Here is a 23,348-nt window from a genome sequence, read left to right on the forward strand (position 1 = left end):
TTTTCCATGAGAAAAGGGTAGCTAAGTGAAAAATCCTTGTTTCAGCTACAGTCGAGTAGCTGCAGGCATCACTCGACACACGCACAACCTGCCCTTCCCTGCCACCCCGCAGAGCCGGGATGCCATCTCCGCATCTCTGCTCCGTTTTCCAGGGTTACCTGCTTCCCGACACCGGCCCGCGGCTGCGGGAGGCGCGGAGCCTGGGGAAGCGGCCCGGCCGGCCCCCGCCGCCACCCCCGCAGGATGCGCGGCCCCGCCGAGGGAGAACGCAGACGTGGCGGTGGGAGCTTGGGTGTTGGTTGGGCTGTTTTCGGGGACGTAGGTGCTACTTTGCCCGACTGTGAGGAGGACGAGGTGGAAGTGGTTCCCGTACGCTCCCGGGAGAAGGAGAAAGAGCGCGAAGGGACAACGGTGCCCGCGGTGCGCGGCAAGGTGCGACGGGGATGAGCCCGCTACCTCTCTCGGGCGAGGGGCAGGACTCGGCCCTGGGAGCCGCTCCAGAGGCCGTTCCCGTCCCTGTGTTTTTCTTGAAGAAGTGGCATGTTTCCTCCTTGCACATTTTGCTGCAACTCCCGATCCAGACCCGGGGAAATAGGTCTTTTCCTTGTCCCCCGCCACTAGTACCTCGGTGTGCTGGCATTTCGGCAGTTTGTTTGTAACTATGACTTAAAAGCACTAAATGCCTTGGGGGACGGAAAAAAAAAAAGGAAAAAAAGAAAAAAGAAAAAGAAAAAGGAGCTCTCGGTGTCTTTTAAATGAAAGACACATGCAACGTTGTTGCAGTCTGCAATCCACTTTTATCCCAATAAATGTCCATCTTTAAAGACAGCTGTTAAACTCCAGAGGAGGCGAGGACAAGGAGCATCTCATGTGCCTGTAAAAAAAAAAAAAAAAAAAAAAAAAAAAAGGCAGCTGCCCGCAGCAGGACTTTTTCGAGAGAGGTTGTAGGAAGCGCGGGGGTGCCCGTCCGCGGGGACACGCGTGTCCCGCTGGCGGCGAAGAGTCGCCTCCGCGGCGGCGGTGCTAGCTCCCTGCCCGGGGGCCCCAGGGGGCCGCGCACCCCGGCAGCGCCGCAGCTCCGCTCCCTCCTTCCCTCCCGGGTGGACCGGGCCACCCCGGCGGCTGCGGCTGACCCACGGGGCCGTGGAACCGCGGGCCTCGGCTGGGGACCAGGCTCGGGACAGGCTGCCGAGTCCTCTGTGCTCTTCACCCCACCTCCCCGCCCCACTCCGCTGAGAAGAAAAAGATCCGTCCCGCAGCATCTGCATCCCAGTGGTGACTCCACTCGCTTCTCGCCCCGTCTTTGCAAAGCGCTCCCTGACGAGATAAGCGCCGTGATTTATATATGCGCTTACAGTATATGAGTATTAAAGATACACAGCGACACAGATTATAACCGGAACTTATCTCCATCCCCGGAAAATAAATAAATAAATACAGAAATACAAATAAGAGTGCTTCCACATCATTGTTAGCTACAGAGGCCAAATTCTGCTCTCATTTACCTCTGTGCAACACAGCTGACTTCAAAGGGAAGGAGAGATGTAACCTAGGGGAGAATTGGCGCCACGTATGGCATTCGTTCTCCTTAAAAGCTTGAAAACAGAAAGCTGACTTCAGCGGGCTAAAACCATGTAAAAGGGGCTGGACAGATCCCGGGGGAGAAGGCGGCAAAGGAAAAAAAAAATCCTGTGCTGAGGCGAGACAGCTTTGAAAAGCATCTTTCTTCAGGGACTGATCCCCTCCGCCAGGCAGCCTGGTTATTAAGAGCTGCGTGCAGATGTGCCGCTGTGTTTCCAGAGATGGAGTATCTCCCAAACCTTCTGTGAAAGGGTGTTATGTGTGATGGAAAGACGTTTCGTGGCCAGAGGTGGTGTGAAGGAGCTCGCCCCTGCCGTGCATAGGAGCTCCTCGGGGGAAGCCTGTCCCCTGAGATAAGCCGGGAGCGCACACTGCGGGAGGCTTCCCCGCCTCCGCACCCGCGGGGCTCCCCTGCGGGGAAGGCGGGCTGCCTTCCCCCCTCCGCCCTCGCATTCCTCCCCTGCCCGAGACCAGAAGTTACAGACCCGAGCGTAGGAATGAGGATCTCGTATAAATTGCAAGCGTCTCGCTGCCGAAAAATGCATGGATTTCGGAAAATTAAACGGACGAAATCCTGTGCTGGACCCACACGGTACGAGACAACCCGTCCTGGACAGGGTGGTCGTTACTGGGTCCTCAGCTGGTGCTGCCGCTGCTGCTCTGGATGGCAGTTTCCAGCCGAAATAGTGCTACTGCATGTCTGAGGCTTCTCCTTTGCAGCACTCCCGAAATACTTGCCTATGTTTAAATAAAGTGAGAATGCTACGGCATCGATATGGGCGAGGGCATCCCTTCCAAATGCCCAAGAATCCACATCCCCCTGACCATCCTTCCCATTTCTAGTACCGCCTTTTTAACCATGGATGTCAGGACACAGAGAAGACGTTTTTATTTTTTAATCTATTTTACACTGACACTTCTCTCCAGAACGGTTACAACACGAAATTGATTTAGGGGCTGAATGGGAAGAAATCAGCCCTACCTGGGAGTGGGCTAAACGAATTTGGGGGGGATTACTCGCTTCCTTCCACATGCACCCACTCCAGTTATCCACGAAATAATGGAAGGGGAAACTATGAAGGTGAGAGTTGGATGTTCCCGCGGGGTAATACCCCCCACTCTGAGGGGCAACTGGGGGCTGACAGCAGGGGAGCGATGCGATTTCTTGAATGGGCTCGAGTACCCCAACAGCTGCGAGGGGAAGGAGGATCCATGAAATACGAAGAGAAGCGGCTTTCTCGAAAAACAGGTGCTCAAATGCTACAGTATTTTCACAAGCCTCCAGTTTTCTTTGCTGAGGCTTTACTTAGTTGCTCGTTTCACGTTCAGATCCAGAGATTTTATTGCGTTGGGTCGGTTTGAAGTCGGGCTACAGAGACCCCCAGAGAGAGGAGCGCCCCGATCTCCGTCGCCCGGTCTCGGGAACGAGAGACCCGACCTGCGGAGGCAAGAGAAGGTGTATTAAGAGACTCCGCAACTCCCTCCACATCTTCCTCCCAGCGGAATGTGGCAACTTGCAAATTACTGATTCAAAATATAGCTTGGTGTAGTTATAATTTTCCAGATGTCCTGTTTGTGAGAAGAATCATGTGAAGTATTCTTATTGCCGGAAAAAATATGTGCAACACATCTCAAAGAGAAGTTGAGGTTTGGGGGGCTGATAGACTTTTTTTTTTTTTTAAGTATATTAAGGCTTATTATTCTGATGTTTAAAAGTAACGATTATGCTTCTGATTTCCGCAGCCAGGCTGCAAAAAGGATCCGATCCAAGCCCTGTTTAACGAACTTTTTCCTAAAGGGCAGATTTGGTTCACCTAAGAAAACAAACAAAAATCGATTCTTATGTAGGTTGGGTAGCCTTCAGATTCTTCGCTCGGAGGGAAAGCGTTTAATTGACATTGCTTGGAGTTATTTTACCAAAAGCCTAGGATTTGTATTTTCAGAGATAAATGGAAGTATAGGAGCAAATCGACTACTCTTCTCGGTAATTTAATGTTAATTCTCCGTGGGCAGAAGGACGAGACCGTTGAGCTCCGCTCAAAGTCCTCGAAATGCGCACAGGGAAAGTGATGTGTCGTTTCTCATTAGGCTGGGCCCGAACCTGGAGCCTTTCCCAGCCACACTCGAGGTTCAGAAGCTCCCAGATTTTGTCCACAAACCAGCCAAAACGTAATGACAGCAATCATTTCACGGTTCCTGCAGTTTGGCGCTTTTAGAGTACCTCAGCTGTTTTGGAGGTTTCCTGTATGACACCTGCACAGATAAAATGAAGATTTCCTGTGCCTCGAAGGCATATTCAAGGGAAAGACAAGAAACTGATGAATAGGAAGGTTCCTCCGTCCCTCTCCGCCCGTTAGGAAAGCGGGATTGCCATCAGAGCTGGACGAACCTCGACCATTTACTTCTTGCAACACTTAATAACTCTTCTTAAATAGTCTAACGTTTCTTTCAACACAAAATGGAATGAGATAATATTTAGTGTGTGGATTTAATCTTAGCCCCATAGGAAATCTCAGCAGAGATGCTCTATAAAAGCATTAATCTCTTATCTTGATCTCGTTCAAATTATAATGAATCCGACTTACATATGCGCTACAAAAACAAATCCTACAAGAATTTAATCTATGCTTTATCGGGCTGCTATTGGAGCCCTTTATCGAGTTTAGAAAGGATTTGGAAGTTGGGCCGCGGGACTCAAAACCCGTTTGGGACTCAAAAAGTTTGGCACTATCAGGAAAAAGAGATCTGCTCCTAAAGATGGTTTTCAGATTTTTTTTTTTTTTTCTCTGCACTTCGAATAGGAACAGGATTCGGCTTTCCACTCGGGATCATGGGAAAGACTGTCACAGCCTTTCTCTGCCTGCAGCCGGGTCCCGGAGAGGCGTTTGTCGCCTCGACGTGGGGATAAACCTGCCGGCTGAATCGGCCGAGCCGGGCTGGTGCTCCAGCAGCTGGATCTGCTCTTTGAAATCTAAATCCTGCTCCGGTCCGCTCCGCCATCCTTTCCAACAAATTATAGAGATATACGCAAGGCAAAATACAAACACCATTCTTCATGTCAAAGAAACAGACGCCTTAGGAGAAAAATCCAAACGCGAAAAAACCTCACTAGTAGGTTATGCAGAATGTTACGGGTGAATATTTGCTTCTCCCCGCCTCCCCAGGAATTTATTTCCGAGGAAGGGGCGCTCCCCAAAGAATCTGATCAAGAGTTTTTATGTGTAGAAGTCTAACTAAATAAAGCCTTTTTTATCTTTTTTTTTTTTTAACCCCCTTCTCGCTCTCCCATCGCGAACCGAGTGAACGCTGACCGCAGAGCTCCAAACATTAGCGCACGTCTGCAAACGAGCAAACCAAAAGCAAATCCTTCCTTTGCAAGTTACGCGGTCTTCCTTGTTGGCAGTTTGATTAATATTGGGACAATTCCGAAAATATACGGGGCTACATTACCGGAGAGACCCCGAGGCTCTGAATGTATCGAGGGGCCTGGAGAGTGTGTGGGGGGCTGCCTTGTCATCTCAGATGAATTGATTTCTTCGAGGGCATGAAATATGGGTCGACATTCTGGTTTCTAAGCACGAATCTAAAGGAAGGTGTGAGACAGAAGCGTCAGGGGCTAAAAAATAGACCCCTGTTCCAAGTTGGAGGCTCTAACAAACTGATGCATTGAGCTGCTTTGACAGGGACTGCTGGTTTTCAAGGTTAGCTCGTTTGAAAGAACCGTTGCCTTCCCCCCCCCCACACCCCGCCCCATAAGATGTATGCTAGATCCGATTAAAAATGTGTAATTCAGCGATCTTGAAAGCCACAGAACGATTTTATTCCGGTCTTGCAGCATCTGACTCTGTACAGTCTCAGCCTTATTTTGTCCTTTGCTGAGAGCTGCCTGTATCTTTTGAAACGCTACCGTGCATTAAGGAGCATCTATCCCTGAGTCTTTATACTCGTTGCCCTTCTTGCCAGAAACGGCTAGATGAACACAAAAAAGGACTTAGTGGTTAACCGATATGCTGCTAATATTTCATCCACAGGCCTCCTCCTCCTCCTCTCCTTTTAAAGCTTCAGCTCTTGGAAAAACAACATATTTTAAGCTTTCCACACAAATATTGATATTGGCAAATAAAGTCAGCCCCCGGCCTATGGTTAGACACAGCCTTCTTTTTGTTTCTGCCCTGGGCAATTAAAATTAATCTACTGTATTACAAATTGCCTCGGAATATTTCACTTTTCTTGACAAAACTCATACCTGGTATATGTCACCGCGAGAGACCTTTCTCTACCTCATTTGTGGCAGCTGTTTCTAGAGGATATCAGGCAACGATGGATGGTGGGGAAGGAACATGACCCAGCAGGAAAGTCTCTTATTTGTGTCTGCATTTGTGCAAGAAGGGCGTTTTCAAGAAATCAGGTAAAGCGGAGGTGGTGAAAGCGCGAAGCCTTAACTCGGCTCCCCCTGCCGCGAGGAGCAAGAAGGTCGCCCCCTGGACCATTTGCCAACACAGCCAGAGCATCCCTCCAGACCAGGGAAAGTCTTTCCCGTACCGCCCTGGGCGAGGATCTGAGCTTAACCCGGCACACAGCCAAACTGCATATTGCACGAAGGCAATGAAGCCCCGCATAAAATGCTGGGTTTTTTCTTGTTTTATTTTTTTTTATTTCTTCTTCTTTTTTTTTTTTTTTTTTTTTTTTTTTTTCCCCAGGCAAAATTGTCAGAGAAAGCAATGGGGCTGAACCCACAATGAAGAATGATGCTGTTGCTCGTAAAAAATGGGAAACGAACGTAGGCAACGATTGCCCCCGCGCTCCTCCGGGGCTGACACCGGTGGCGGCGGCACCAAGAGCCCCCCCTGGCCATGCCGTCCTTTTCACAGAACCCGTAAATTAAGAATGAACTGCGACGGAAGAGAAAAAGCCACCAGAAATAAGCACTTATCGAGACTGCGTGGTCGATGTATTCCTTTCTTCTCTGCTATCGCCCGCTTAGGCGTGTTGGGGTTTTTTTTGTGTTTGTTTTTTTTGTTTGTTTGTTTGTCTGTTTGTTTTTTACCGGCATCACGCCTTCTTTTCTCACATTAAGGGAATCGTCGTTTAAAGGAAAATTGCTGGAGAACTGAACTAAATCGCGCGAATGGCAACACACTAGGCAAAATAGAGACAAGCTTAGGGCTGACTTGTGTTCTTGCAGTGAATAACCTCCTGAATCTCCTACACCTGGCCATGATGGCAGAGAACATGCAGTTTTGGAGGGACAATTCTCATCTAATGTCTGGAACGTAGCAGGAAAACAAAGATTGTTTTATTTTTTTACGTTACCCTTTTCAGAGCATGGCTCACAAGCACAGAAAATTAAGCGGGCTTTAAATAAAGGCTTTAATCCTTTATTAGAATTGTATCTAAAAAGCTACAGCGAGATCTCCTAAAAAGCGATCTTGTACAGATACCTCAAGATACTGGTCATGTACATTGGCTGTGGCTCGCCTAATTGGTGGTGCTTATCTGCGTTCAGGCTTGAAGTAATGCCCTGTGTTAGGTGGTAACCTGTTGTGTCAGCATCTATGTCACCAAACAATGGAGGAAGTCCACCTGTGCTCATGAAGAACAATCCATTTGTCCATCTGGTCTGCAAATAACAGTGTAGCTCATAATGTCATTCATTTCAGCTTTCAGTCCTTGTAAGGATGGCCCGTCTGGGGCAGTTACACAAAATTTCTACTAAAGACCTATTTGAAAACCTAGTCCCTGTCCATTTACCATCATGGAACTTCATGAACATCTAACAAAATAAACATCACAACATGCTAACAAACCCTCAGAACAGCTTGGCAGGATAAAGAGGATGGATCCAAGAAAATGTGGTCAGCACTTCCTCGTCCACCATCTACCTTGAAAAACAGGGAAGCAGTTTTCCACAAGACTCAACAGCGGCTTTAGATGATCTATATTGTTACTTGCAGGCCATACCTATGTCTCCCTACTCCAGGCACATTTTCCCGTCTTTGTGTGAGAAGAAAGAGGTGTTCCATTCCTGCTTAACCACAGCTACATCGATGACTAGCTGGCATCCCACTTTCATATATATATTACTAAGGCTCTTACAAGTGCTGCAGTAGTTCGCTGTTGGCCAAAATTTCCATTCTCTAAGACCTTATGCAATGATGAAATCAGCAGTGACGATGATTTGTCTGCATTCCACAGACTATTAGCCAAAACCCCTATGCTTGGCTAATGCTTTTCACAACTCCTATTAAAAATGTAATTAGTTAACTTGATTTTCACTTATGACTGTAAAAAGAAATAAACAAAGCAACAAAGCTGGTTATTTTTTCAGCTAGTATAGCTAAGTACAAACAGCTTGGATCTCAGATGTGATATCAGCCTACTCAATCTTTTATAATATGGTTGAGTTACTTTCCTGCCTTTTTGGGGCCATGTGGTAACAGCTAATTTTTGTATGTGTTTTTCTCATTTAAAAAAATCATATTAAGACATCGCAGTGTTCCAGGATATTAGCCTGGCTTCCATTAATGCTAATAGGAGTAACTTCAGTGTGTATCAAGGAAAGACTATACCTCCACAAACATACATTGGCATTATCTGATAATACAACAGCAAAATAAAAAAATATATGAATGCAGTATATCCTCACAGTGTGTACAACAGTTGCAGTGGGAGACTAAGTAGCAGTTTTGCACCCATGTGTCTGAGAACAGATTTGGACGCCACTTGTGGCATGGTTTTAAAAATGTAAACACTCCTTAATGTATGCATGTCTGAATAATAGGATTAAAAATAATTAATTTATTGTTTATTAAGTTAAAATGTGACACCAACTCACCCAGCACCAAAGCAATATCTATCCTACAGATACATAGTCTCCCTGCTATTCACAGATCTATTAAAACAAGAAATCTCTTTGAGCAATAATCTTTTGAGTCAGCATGGTTACTGTTGAGGAGCATCTTAACACATAAGTAAGAAAATCGGCCCGTTATTCACTAAGAATCGTTTCCTCACAGTGTTTTGTCATTTGGTGTGGTTTATCCGAGTACCATTAACACCTCGTTCTCATTCAGAGTACCCATTTTGGGATGCATTTTTTCTGTTGCAGCAGGTAAAGATGCTCCTAACGCCACCGTTCAAACAACTGTGCAGCTGTCCAGCTAAGTTGCAGAGGAAAAGACACTCCAGGGATCCGTTCAGGAGAGCTTGCAGAAAGCTTTTCAATTCGATTTGGTGAACGACGGCCATCAGAGGATCAAAGCATAAATGCAACTCGTTTTTTTAATTCTAAATTTTGAATGAATGCTTTTCTGCAATTCAGAGACTCAAGCTTCATATAGCCAAGGAAGTTTTTTGAAAGAGCTTATTCACATGAAGTCCCTCCTCCTTCATGTTAACAACATCTACAAGGAAAAGAGAGCAGAAGGGAAAGAAACCCCAAGAAAGACACAAATAAAACATGAAACAGCTTTCTGCTGTACAGAATAGGGAAAAATTCTTAAGTATGTCACCATGTGTGGCATTCGTGTCACTGCTGACTGTGAGGTGCGACTATGAACAGCAGGCATTTGCCCAGATTTAGGGTTGCTTCACCATATTCCTGAAAGTCATAGAGGTCTTTCTGCTAGCTTGAACAGAAACTGCACCTTGCACTTTTACCCATATTTGACCAGACACTGTACTTCGAACAATGAAATTTGTAAAAAATGTGCTGGATATAATAAAAAGACATAATCCTATTACATATCACAACATTATGTAGTGAAAACAGCAACATATTTTGGCACACTTTATAACTTACTTTGGTTATGCTACTTAACCTATGCATGACAATATCACCTTACAGAAGAGCACACTAAATATATTATGAACCTGAAAAGGGATGTCGGCCAACATTGTCACTCCAATTTGTAATTTAGAAAATTATATCTTAAAAAGCTACTATTTCCTCTTTGCACAATAAAATCCCTTAAAAATGTTGTCAAAACATTTTATTTAGGCTTGGAGGCATTTCTCATTCAGAAACACCTGGAAAGCAAAAGAGATCAGGTATGATTTCTATACAGCAGGTCTTTTAGATATAGAGTTAGATATAGATGATATAGAAAGATTTATGAAATCTGAAATACAAATATCTGTTATTTACAGCTGTGGAGATGTGCAGTGTATTATGGACACTCTGGACATATAGAGGGAATAATCTGCAAGAAGTGTTCAACTGTGAACTCCTTCATTTTGCATTTTGATCTCCACACCCAACAGTGATGCATCTGTTTCTGACCACTCTGCCACCTATACTGTCAGACGTTTTGAACTGACCACATTTTTCCTACAAAACTTAACTGAAACCACAGAAGCTTCAGTCTTTGAGGGTGTCATTTTAAAGTAATTATACAGCAGATTTGGAAATCCAGGTTAACACTTAATACATACATTGCGAAACTAACTAGGTAGTTTAAGCATTTAATGATATCTTATACCCTGCTGACAATCATGACATTTCTATAGCCAGGCCGAGTAACCTTCACTGATCATCATTCCTCAGAAAGGTAAAGAAATCTTTCCTGAAGTAGGCTGCACTGACTTTTGAAAAGTAAGATAATAATAAAACCAGCACACTGACTCAAAGAAGCAAGGTTACTTGCTGTAGTTTTTCCATGAGATCAGCCATTTTTTAATCTGAAAATGAATGCAAGTATTCACAAAAATGAAGATAACTACTTTTAATCCATAGTCATATGTGTATGTTAGCATAAAAAGCACCTCAGAAAATAATGTCATAGTAATTTAAGCACATTTTAAAACCAGCCACAACGTAAGAATTTATGTTCTTTACTGATTGAAGTTTCAAGCCCCGTTACCCTCCCCACCTCTCTCCCAGTCTTTAGAGGGTTGAGGCTTCACAATATTGTACAAAAGCAGGTGAGGAAATACCCAAGACAGACTTCTCCAGATTCAGTTAGCAACTTCTATCTTCAAAGTGGAAAACATTAAAATAATGTTAGGTTTTGAAAGCAAGAAACATTTTCTGTCCTGTATACCCATGAATAGTTGAAATAGTATTTATTCTCTGTCTCTAGATCTCTTTGCACCACTAAAGTTTTACACCTGGGTCTGAAAGAGTCTGGCTACAGGAACAAGTAAAGTTGGGTTAACAATACCATGTAGATGTAACGTTACATTACCCCAGAACAAAATGAAAACTTAGTAAATAGATTTTTTTCTTTAACCTTCTAGGAAAATGTTAGAAGTCCTTGAAAGTATAAAACTATAACAGGTTGCCTTATCATATTACCACCACAATTTAGGATGAAAGCTCTAGAGGACTCCTCATATTACTAAAATAAAGAAAAATGTATCCCCCTCATTTGTAAATTGCTGTGAATTTTTGCTCCTTCAGTAAAATATTCTACACAGAATTCTTTAGGAATGACATTGCTGGATGTTATGGCTCGCAACATAGCTCGAAAACATGTATTTTATTTGTGAGAAAATGAGAATTCAGTGTTTTGATATGTGACATACATCACATGAGCATGAACCATTATTACATTTGCACATCTCAACCAGTTCCTATAAGCCATCCTAAACCTATTCATTGTACAACAATACTTGCAGGGTTAATCAGTTTTGCTTTCTACACCACATGAACATATAACCAGTTGAAAACACAAACTCTGATAACTTACTGCTAGGTATAAAATAGTTTGACCAAAATAAACAAAAACAAAAACAAACCACTGTAACCGGGTATAGTAAGTCAAATGTAGTTAACTGAAACTGTTCATACTGGTAATAAATGAGTATCCAAAAACTGATATTCACAGGCTTAAAATGAAACAGCTCTCCATATTTGATTGAATCAACAAGTTAAATTATTGTCGATATTCAGCTAATATTTTTAAGCTTCTGCCTTTTTTTGCCTGCTCCCCATCCTCCACTGAGCTGCACTGGTTGGTCTCGAAATGATATCCGTTCTTTATGAGATGGACCCAAATATGATTTTTCTGGAGTAGATATATTCTTTTCTAAACAACAAACAAACATATGAAATTTAAAAAACAATCAAACAAAACTCTCTAAATGTCACTGCATCACAATATTATTTTTAAGATAATAACATACTTTAATATATCTAATCTGATAGCACACAACTTTTATGATTATGTATTACTCACTGTTTTAAAAGTAATATAAGCATTTTCACAGGGCAGTACTTTTTAAAAAAACAAACTCCTTATCAACATAGACAGTAAAATTACTACAGAAAACTGTACTATTTTTAAAAGTGCCACCCTGTCCATTTTGAGCATATTTTAAACACATATGGGGATAAGCAATATTTTTAACAGAGAAGCTAGTAATGTCATTCATCCTTCAGCTGGATGGAGAATTAGTTGAGAAGATACATCTAATAAACAAGTTATTGTTGTACTGTATTAGACAAAATAAAAGAGATATTTCTTTTTTTTCAGTGCCCAAGAATACTTAAACTTTGATGCTGAATGGTGCCACAAGTTTAAGCATACATAGAAATACGTGAAATAATCATTTTCATTGTCATGCATATGATGCTTGAGTAATATAGACAATATTACAAAATATTTAAGACAATTATTTAAATAAAATGAGCAGTACACCTGACTAAAGGTAGGATATTTATTTTACACAAACCAACACTTCACATACGAAAATATCTTTCTCAGACATCTGTAAGGAAGAAAGCATCTGTGGAAGGCAACTCAAACTTTGCAAGAGAATGATATGATGTTCACGATACAGCAGTTTTATACATATATAAAAATAGCATGCTATGTTAGCTTGTCAAATAAAAATTTTACAAACATATTTTTGCTACTTATCAAAGGGAAAGTTTGCTAACTACATATTTGTAGTAAGTATTTTTGATATTTTTGTACTTTTCAATATCACGGGTACATTTCTCACAATAAAAAGTCTCCAAAAATGAAAGCAAAGCACAAATCATATGACTGAATAGAATTCTACCTACTGTTATATACAACATAGCTATAAATTTCAAATAATAGGAACTTATTTGTTTTCTCATGGATCCTTTTCTGTAGTCTGTTAGAGCTAAATGTCAGGAGCTTTTCTCAGCCCACAGTTCCCTTTTTTAATGAAGTTTTAAATTATTGCTAATGTATCTTAGAAATTATTTCACTCTTTTTGTCATCAAGGGCTTTCAAGTATTTTTAACATGATCTGAATTTATTTTCTTATGGATCTACAGATGTAATTCTTTTTTTCCTTACAATATAAAACTTACTCTAGGTCTACCTGATAAATTTTAAAATACTAATGTTTTTGCTTTACAGCAAAAAATTGCATACCTTCTGTAATCTAAAGAGATGCTTTCTGAATTTGCAGACATTGTTAAACAACAAAAAGAATTAAGATGGGAATATGTTCTTTGTTAAAGAAAAACAGGGCAAACAGCTGTTTCATTTTTAGACTGGAAAAGAAGTTTGGGGCCAATTTATGCCTGAGACTGACTTTCCTATGCACTCATCTCCAAGGTTTCATGAATGATAAAGGTAAACTAGACATACAAGTTATTGATTCCCAATTTTGACAAAACAATTTTTTTTTACATTATTTTTAAAACAGAATAAATACAAATGCCAGAACAAATTGCCTAATCTAGATTATTTCTGCACTAACAACCTCGCTTGTTTATGAACCTGTCTGTACTGCTAAATAATATTTTCATGATGGACTTCAGAAATCTGTAAATACAGGTTTTATGTCTTTCAATTTATAATTACGTGTTAATTCATTGGAATGTAAATTATGAAATGTAAATTAGTATTCCATTTAAAAAAACAACCAACCAACCAAACTAAACACCAAAAACCTAAGACTTGCCATAATTTGCTACAAGAAACTTGTGAAAAGTCTTCACAAATTACTAATATACCCTTTTATTTTGCCAGAACAGCAGATGTATCTGTCACAGCATGAATTGTGCATGTGTAAACTCCAGAGTAAATCGTTCATGGAATTATTTATTTATTTTTAATTGTAATTGACTCAAATGTTGTTTAAATGGTAGTGTAGTCAAATATTTTGTGAGTAAAATGTAATAACTTATTAATCTTGAGTGCATACAAGCTGTCTGACAAAACAATATTGTAGATATCTGAGAGTCATAGTTCAGGATTTGTAGACCCTCAGTAACAGACCAGAATAACCTGAAGGTATTTTCACAAAATCCCCCACACTCTGAGGGTGTAGAGACTCTTTTCATGCAGGTTTAACAAAACAGAGGCCCTCCCAAAGTCTGACAGTCACAGCTCTCTTCAGCCTCAAGTATATGGTTAGATTTCCTAGGGTTTGCTTTAAATTTTACAATAATGACCTACACAAACTGAAAAAAAAGCACAGACAAGTCTGTGTTCTTTCTTTCCATACTTCACACAGTTCTAAGCACTTTCTGTCAAATGAAATAAAATCATTGTAGGGAATGATCAACTGATTTAGAATGAAATATTTACAAGACAGATTTGTTGTAAATCATTGCAAATCACTCCCATTGTTTTTCCCATCTTTGAAATGGGCATAATTATTCTTGCCCTTCTGATAAAGCACTTTTGATATCTACTAACTAGTTGTAAGAGATGGGTATTATTATCAGCTCTGCTGTTCCAGTTATTGGTCTAACTGGAGTGATGGAAGACAGAACAGCACGGAGATCCAACAGTCTATTCCCTGAAGAAGAATTCTCAAACACAGATATTAGACCAGCATATAAACATAGTGAAGTTTGCTTCCTCCTATTCATATTATACCTAATACTCAGACATTACACTTACAGACTGGTAATGGCTTAAATGTTAACTATGACTGAAAAAAAAAAAAAAAAGTATCATAAAGCAAAGAATGAAGGTATTTGTCAAACATGAGAAAGACTTTTATTTCAGTTATTTCTCCTGGAGTTTAATGCAAGAATAAACAGAAATAAAAATGAAAACATAGGAATGGAATGAATTGTAAATATAGGACTTACCCGATTTATCAGACATGGGCCCACAAAATTCTATACTTATTTTTTAACTCTTGTCTTTTGCTATTTTAGGGAAAAATCTAGGTATGAACATGCTTGTGGTGAAGTAAGAGCAGCTTTTTACTGAAGTATAAAGTAGGCATCTAGGTAGAGTCTTGAAAGAAGTAAAAATAACATATAAATTAAAACTAAAACTCAGATATTTTGTTGTAAATAAGTGTGTTTACAACAGGTTTTCTGATTCTATGGTATTCAAACAGGCAATTTTTTCCTTCTGAAATTTTCAATAAAGATAGCTCCATTAGCAAATGGTTAGAATTTTGCTTAGATTGGGGGGATGACTGAAGACAAGAGTCTGGTAAGGGATGACAAGGGAGACTGGTAAGGGAGACTGAACCTAGAAATGTTCCTTAAAAATGTAGCCTTGTTTTCACTTATATTTGTTGTCTTTGCTTATATTTATTGTGCTTTACTTCTTCTCCTTGGATGTAAATACAATTATAACTGCTCAGGGGAAGTTGTGCAATTTTACTGCTTTATGAGAATTTTTTTATTTTAAGAAAAAGGGAGAAAATAATAAAAAGCTGGGAGGATACTTAGTTCAATGTACAGAAAAATAAAGGAGAGATTCACAAAAAAAAAAAGATTGGTGGAAAATGGAAACATTTTGCAGTTTTAAAAATGTTCTACCAAGCATATACTTGAAGCAATGCAAGGTCAGATATTCAGGTATTATTAAAATATTTAAAATCTCATGACATCCTTTAACTGTTCTTCAGGGTGTACCTTATTTGAAAGTCTTACTTTGCACCTCAATAGTGGTTTTTTGTTTGCTTGTTTTAAATAAAACCAGGACGATGAGTGAATAAAATTACTGTTATCAGAACTTTTTGACTGATAAAATAAAGGTGACATTTACAGTCATATTTTGCTATAAAAAGATCTATAAGGCTTATATTTCATTAATATGCATACATACGCACATAGGTATGTACACGTGTATTTGTGATTTGTGAATAACTGTAAGCATTACCCAAAGGCAACAATAGAAAGATACATATTGTTTCAAGCCCGTGTCTTTACTAAATATAAATTAGAAGTATTACATTTATTTACTCTATAAGTTACTGATATTTTTGACAACTATAATAATAATAATAATTTTTACCATTACTGGCAGTAGAAGTTAATAGAACCTGACAAGTATATTAAGTACAATTTAACATGATATGCAGTTATCCTAATACCTATTCATATGGGAACAAAATCTTGGCCAAGAAAAGCAATTTAATTTATTTTATTCCAAACTAGGTTTTGGAAGACAGGCTGTAGCAGTTGTTTACTATACTTTGATTTAATTGTAATATTTGACTATATGAAGCTTCAGTATAGTCTGAGATTTTCAGGTGCCTGTATATATCAAATAACAATTTCTACTGAGTATGTGCTGAAAGCTTGTCTTGGGTTAAGTCAGCATGCTTCTATTTCTAAGCAGTCACTTTTCTGTTGTTTAATCTGTTTTCTGCTATTGATTTGTTCTGGTCTTCTTTGGTTAAAGCCTGGGTCTTTTAACAAATGTCAAGGTTTACATATCCTCTGTTTTGATAAGTAATGCAATATGTAAAATGCTTTGAATGAAATTCTTGGTGTCCAAGAAGAAAAGCTTTGTTAAACAGGTTAAGATAGAAATTTTATGATGTATAGTAGACGTCATAGGGCATTTATCGATCCACCTAACATTGTGTGTCTGGAGATATAATTTATTTCAAAGCCCTTACCATATTGTATTACTTAAGAGTAAATACAGCATAAGAAGGCATGGAGAAAAAACTTCAACATTTTAATGAAAGTGACCAGAACAAATCCTTAGCAGCAAAGCGTTTACATCAATTTAAGCTCTGGAAAGAAGCTGGGTTCAGCAGGTCTGTGAAAACAGTAGATGCTACAATCTCCAAAAAGTTACTTCCTCATAATGTTACTTATGGCTATATCGAAGTTGGATCAAAAATTTGTTTTTTAAATTGATTGTTTACATCAAAATAAAAATATTGTACTGCAATTTTACATTACATTTTTGTATTTTACACTTATATTTGGATAGCACTGAGAAGCCTCAGGAGCATCTTGGACAAAATCCCATGTAATAGATAAAGATATATCTCCTTTCCATATGGAGATTTGAAGATAAAACATAATCTCACTTTTATTTTTTTCGAAGCAAATGACTATATTTTTTTAATAAATCTCATTGACTTCAAGTTGGTAGGACTAGAGACTAATCTTAAGATTTTATAGAAACAATTAACTTAAATATCTTTGTTTATCAAACATTGATGCTGTTCTAACCAGATCATGCTGACAATTACACACTTGAATAATCTGAACTCCAAAATGTGACCTAGTCACATAAGGAATTCAGTTAGCTAAGCATTTACAAGAATAAATTATAAACATTTATTAATTGCCATTTTATACACTTAAAATAAACAACATAGTAAACATAATGTTCCAAATACGTTCCTGTAAAATATAACATTTTCCTAACTACTAACAGAACTTCTGGCATCATTGGTTATTACAGCCCAATATTAATTTTGTTTTTCAGCTCCTTATCTATTTCCCCAATTTTGACAATTTAGGATGAAATTTTACATACTGAGCATCTGCCTTTGGCCACAGTTTTCTGAAAGGTCAGTCACTTCTAAGAAAATATGTGAAATATTTATGTTGCCCTTTGCAGAGGGGACTTGAAGCCTGCCAAGTAACAGGGCCTTGCTTTTAGGATCTGTCCAAATCTGGATTAAGTATATCCAAATTGAAGTTTCGACATGATCGGAGGAGACGTTCTTGATTTTTTTTGGCTATACTCCTTAAAATATCAGCCAGTATGGAAATGCTCTTTACCATGATGTTACATGGAGCTAAGGAAGTCTATTCCTAAAAATAATGTTGAAGTTCATGCTAGGTCAGGGAACTTAAGAACCTGCTTGTTATATGCTCTCTGTGGCAGATGGAGCCTGGCTACAGCAATCATGGAGAGGGTATGAACCAAAGCTCCTAGAGGAGGGAGACTGGGAGAAGAGGCGCGGGGTTAGAATTAAAAACTGTGAGAGAAATGAGACTGACTTGGAGTCGAGGTGAGAGAAACTAAGGCTAAGTTGGCAAACAATACCCTGACATACCTGGCACAAGAGACAAGAATGACTTTACAAATTGACACTTAGAGCAGAGAGAAGAAAGTTGTGAATTGGCAGATGGGGACTTAGCAAGGATAAAGGAAGATGGTTTCAGGGGCATTAGATGGGCCTTAACTCTCAGAACTTACACAATTAAAAGAAGCAAAAATACAGGTGATGATAAGAAAGGATACAGAGAATAAGTACATTAAGAGTCTGGATCCAAGATCTGCTTAAATAGGAGACTAGAAGATGATGAATCTGAGGAATACTGGCAAGGAGTATCTGGATATAAAGGGGAGTAGAGAGAGAGAAGAAAAAGGTTATCAGACAAGGATCTGTGGAAACAAACACAAGACTAGATGGTCATTGTGGAAAGGAAGCCTAAGAGTGGATGGGAGAGGAAGCTTATGCTGGAATAAGAAGTTGGAGGAGCAGAAACAAGAATCGTCCATAGTAAAAGAAAGGATTATGGAACACAAGTGTGGAAAATGCACCAACTCTGTAGTAGCCCAACATCCATTAATGAGTCTTTCCATGCACTGACTTGAGAAATATTTTTGAAGCTAGTTGACAAATACCTCACAGCAAAAGAAACCTAAAATTGTTATTATTTACTCATACCATATGACAGAAACCAATGTGGTAGGTCTAATGGTTCCAAGTGGGTATCTAAGCTACATGTAAGTAATGTCTCAGAAAGGATTTTCTTTCTTTTTTATTTTTTTTAACCTGGTTTCTCTTTAAAAAACACACAGACACACATGAGAACCCCCAAATGGTACTAAAAGACTTAAAATTTAAGAAATGCCTGTATGTATCTGTTACACCTAGTTCTTGAATTATTTTCATAATTCAAAACACAGATAAGAAAAGTACATGAGATAACGGACCATTTTTCTCCATGGCCTGATAAATTTAATGAAATCAAGTTCTAAGTGACTTTTAAAATCTGTATCTCAGTCATTTTTTAAATATGTAACCTTAAAATCGATTAAGCAGCATCTTGTATATTATCATTCTGTAGTCCATGCAAAAAGATTAGGTATGTGCTGTTCAACAGTTAATTAATACATAGAAAGATATATATGTATCTCCATAATAATTTCAAATGGTTAGGAAAGCGACATTTTTCACCTGTGTTTAACAAATAGAAAAAAGTTCTGATGTGGCAGACTATGTGAAATTTGCATGCGTGAGTATTCTCAAATTATACACAAATACTTTCCTGATCCAGATTTTCTTAATCACACTCACCACTAGTTGAATTTTCAAAACATTTGGGCATGGAAAACAACAGAATTACACTCATAATCCAAGCCTACTTGTGTGTTTCCTTACATTTAAAAAAAAAAAACCAAGTTATTAAGATTGCCTACTGCAAGAACAGGGAAATACTCAGATGTTATATCTGAGAAAAACAAAAAAAATAAACAAAACTGAAAATTTGAAGTTTTTTGCACCATGTATTAGATGCATGTATCATACTTAAATTTGGCTTACTGGCTTCGATTAAGCCAGGATCTCATATTGGAAATCCATTTTTACCTTTCCAATTATATGTTCATTTTTGAAATAAGCCTTCCTCTGAAGCAGATAATACTGAGATAAATAGCCCCCTGCACACATAAAAGGTGACACCTATTTTGATTTACTTCACTTCTAAACACAGCACTTGTATCAATACTAGAAAGAAATTCATGGTACATATCTGATTTTTCCTAGTTTCATCATTATAAACTGTTCATTGAATTTTTAATAACGTTTCTTGAAGGACTACTGCACTTCTATTGTTACTCAATACAACATCTCCTCAGTTAAGAAAAAAATCAGTTAGTGAATTTAAGAAACTCTGAAAGAATAAGAGTTAGACATACATTGTCACCATTTATCTTTATTTTGTGAGTTACTTATTCCACCATTTGACATACCCCTTGATTTTGTCGCCATACTGTAATTAGTTTGTCATTTGCAGGGTTATACCCATGTATAATCATATGTAACATCACTCCATTGTTGACATGGCAGCTTCCAAATAGTTTATCCAGTTCACAATAGAGGAGGAGGCCCCTTTGCTTTCCTAACAGTTAAACATAATGATGCTACCATCCTTACATCAGCAGATACATTATATAAGGATGGTATATATCATGACTACTATTTCTGCAGATAGGAATACTGATGTATACAGATTCAAAACAGCATTCCTAATATCAACTAACAGGCTAGTGACAGAACCGGAAAAAGCCCAGGCTCTTGAATCTGCAGCCAAATACTTTCTCTCAAGTGGATAAAATGCATCCTATCAGCACCACGCATGGAAAAGTAGGTTTTAGTATCTAAGTCTGCACAGGAGCAAGTTCCATTGTGCTGTGTATTTTCACATACAGGACATCAAGTAAAGTTCAACATACTGAAGAATGTTTAAAATATAATGAAGAGTATCGTACTGATTTATTAATTTCTAACACGGTGCCTTTTCTGATTGTTTATAAGAAAGCATCAGTATCAGATGAAACATTTGGATGTGACATAATATTAAGATTATGAGCTTTATCTACCTGCACCATAATTTTTCGGGATGAGTGAGCTCTTGTTAGGAAGTCGTTGGAGAATTTCAAATTCATATAGAGTTATGCCACTGCTAAATTATCCCATCTCTCTGCACAGCTTTTTGCCGAGGTACCAGTCTATTCAAACACATCTAAAGGTTTCCAGACTCAGGCTATTTTGCATTCTTTCACCCTATAACATTGCTTTAATTAGTTTCTAACTATTTTCCTGACCTTGTAAATATAAGCTATGCCTTAATGTATGGTGGATCAAGAGCTCTTTTTCTGAGGCATATTTTATATTCTAGTGAGATGTACAGAGGTATCTGTGTGGAAAAAAGTATTATGTTGAAGGGATGTTCAAAACAATATTAATAATTTTCTACTAGGTTTCAAAGCCTGGTAAATTTTAGTTACTTCAGAACTGTAGAACCCTTTTTCATCCATTATATGACTTCATTTTCTGAGTACAAAATTATTAATAGAATGGAATCATCTCACTATATTTTATTGGACAAAATGCTTGTCAATTAATATATGGTCATATAATCAGATGTGGCTTACAGAAGAGAACTTTATTCCTAAAACTGTGACAGCAGTTGTGATTTCTAAGGTAAACTGGGTTCAGCATTTTGCTGACAATAATAAGTAATTTGTACTGTAAATATCCTCTATAACTTCACAGCATTTCTACACATTTCTAAGGAGAAAGCATAAATTTTACCATTATCTATTAGGAAGTCTACTAAGCAGGTAAATGCTCTGAAATTAAAAAAACCTACTAAATAAGTACCTTCATATTTGATCCCATGTTTCTCAGATGTTTCTTACTTAATTTCTATAACATGACAAAGTTCTAATTCAGACTGTAAAAGCAGAAAAAAAAAAAAAGAAAAGAAGAAAAGAAAGAAGGAAAGAAAAAAAATACATCCAGAAACCCCTCGGTAAAGTATGAGTAAAGGCATGAAAAGAGAGCTTAAAAATGAGATGTTTACTGCACACAGGGAGTTTACAAATCCTAAATGAAAGACAGCAGTTATGGAACTAGAATATATAGACAATACTAATGTTAAGGAGAAGGGAGAAAATAGGATTTTTTTTTTAAGAAGTGAAGCTGTACTTCACACTGCTTAAAAAAAACCTGAAGGCTTTCTAACAACTCTCGTTATCAAAAGAAAAGAAGGCAAAAAAACCAAGGTGGGGGCCATCAAGAGGAAAAATAAGAATTGAGAAATATGTAAAAATGGAAGTGAAATAAAAGTTACTCTTTTTTTCTTTCTCTTTGAGTTTTAAGTCTTTCTACTGTAAACAAGGCATTGTTAGACTTCATTAAGTTACTTTCACTGACTAAAAGAATGGTGACATTTGGATTTATATGATAAACAAAATTGATAAATGTTTTATAATAAAGATAGTATTAATGGGCTGCCTTTTGAACTTGAGGTGGTTAACAAATGACAAGATTCAGGTTTTTTTGTTTGTTTGTTTGTTTTTTTTTCTGGAAAGCGGTGTTTTACTGATAACAGAGGCTTTCTGAAAGACTAGAATCCAGGGAAGAGAAGAATTAGAACTTCTGGGCAATATTTTAAATAACAGTCAGAGGCACAACTCCTATTGCATTCCACTTTGCAGTTCTAGTGCTTCTGGAAATCCTTGTCAAAAGATTGTAGTTCACAAGACAAGAAGTACAATGAAAACAAAGTTTAAGATTTGCAGAGAAAAGAAAACCACAAAATTGTCATAATAGGTAGACAATGCAAATATATAGGAGACTCATCTAAAGGTCCAACATTGGCTAGCCAGAATCAGATTAGGAAGACAGAATGGATCTGATGATTGTCAAAGCGTACGCACAAACTGGACATTAATATTAAAAAAAATATTTCTATGCCCATCTTGCAACTTAATGCTTACTACAGTAACAGTGTTCTGGAAAGTACTAAAAAAAACAAACAAACAACCAAAACCAAAAAATCCTCCAGCAATTCACACCAATAATTACAAAGTTAATGAAAATACCGATGAATGTAGGACTGATACTTGAATGTTGTATAACTCTGACTGTAAGCTACTAACCATCATGGTTTGTGTATGTGTATTACAGAGAAATTATACATCAGGGAAAAAATACCAAAACCAAAGTAAGTGTATGTGAAACTGAAAGGCAGAAAATAAAATCAGCAAAAGGTCATTCTAACACACATGCTTTTGCAACTTATTGCCGTAAGGTACTACAGAGAGTAAGATTTTAGCAGTAGTCAGACAAGAATGGACAAAAAATGCTCAAAAAACAACCCACCCAAAAAACACCTCAAGAAATAGAAAAGAAGAATTAGTTACCAGGGAGTATAAAGAAAAAAATTATTATTTCTGCAAGGAATATGAACTAGTATGCTTGAGAACATAACATATGGGCCATCAATAGAAGCAAGGTCCTAAATTAGACAGGTAACTAATAAGTCTGACTGAACAACTGCTACTTTTTCTTTAGGTTATACTTTTTTTTTTTTTTTTCTTTAAATACAGGGTGAATTTAACCCACAGTCAATTTTCCCTTTGAACATATAACATGGAACCACATCAAATACTTTAAGTATACGGTTGCTTTCCTTAAACTGAGATATACTATGTCCACAGCATTTCCTTTAGTCCTTAATTCATTTTGTTTTGTCAAGAAACAGAATTAAGTTAGTTTAGGATTAATACAGCCCATTCAGGTTTTTCACAAAAATATTAGTACATTTGGGTGATAAGAACTTTGAATTAACTAGGAATTCTAAGAACCTACCCTTGGAAAATAAGATCTATAAAAAGTACATGAAAGTTGGGCAGTTCCCCAAAATATTTCTGAAAATCTTGACTGGGCCTTTCTAAAAACCCTCTGAATTAAAGGGTAATAATTCTGAAACATTTTATGTTTTGTCTTTCAAAAAAACCCCACGACCATCGATACACAATCATGTCCCCACAGTACATAAAATGCATTTTATTTCAATATCATAAATATTTGAAGAT

At 38.2% G+C, this 23,348-nt stretch overlaps 1 protein-coding gene across 1 annotated transcript in view; it reads right to left on the minus strand.

Moving 5' to 3' along the window:
* Nucleotides 1-11,469: 11,469 nt before the first annotated feature.
* Nucleotides 11,470-23,348, minus strand: part of LRRIQ1 (leucine rich repeats and IQ motif containing 1) — a gene marked incomplete at both ends in the record, with an annotated part of 109,381 nt that continues 97,502 nt past the window's right edge. The window contains one exon of the mRNA XM_082065663.1: nt 11,470-11,609. Coding sequence (XP_081921789.1) covers nt 11,470-11,609 — 140 coding nt within the window. The remainder of the gene's footprint in view (nt 11,610-23,348) is intronic.

The sequence above is a fragment of the Streptopelia decaocto genome (assembly GCF_964273445.1).
Source record: "Streptopelia decaocto genome assembly, chromosome: 1".
Classification (NCBI taxonomy): domain Eukaryota; kingdom Metazoa; phylum Chordata; class Aves; order Columbiformes; family Columbidae; genus Streptopelia; species Streptopelia decaocto.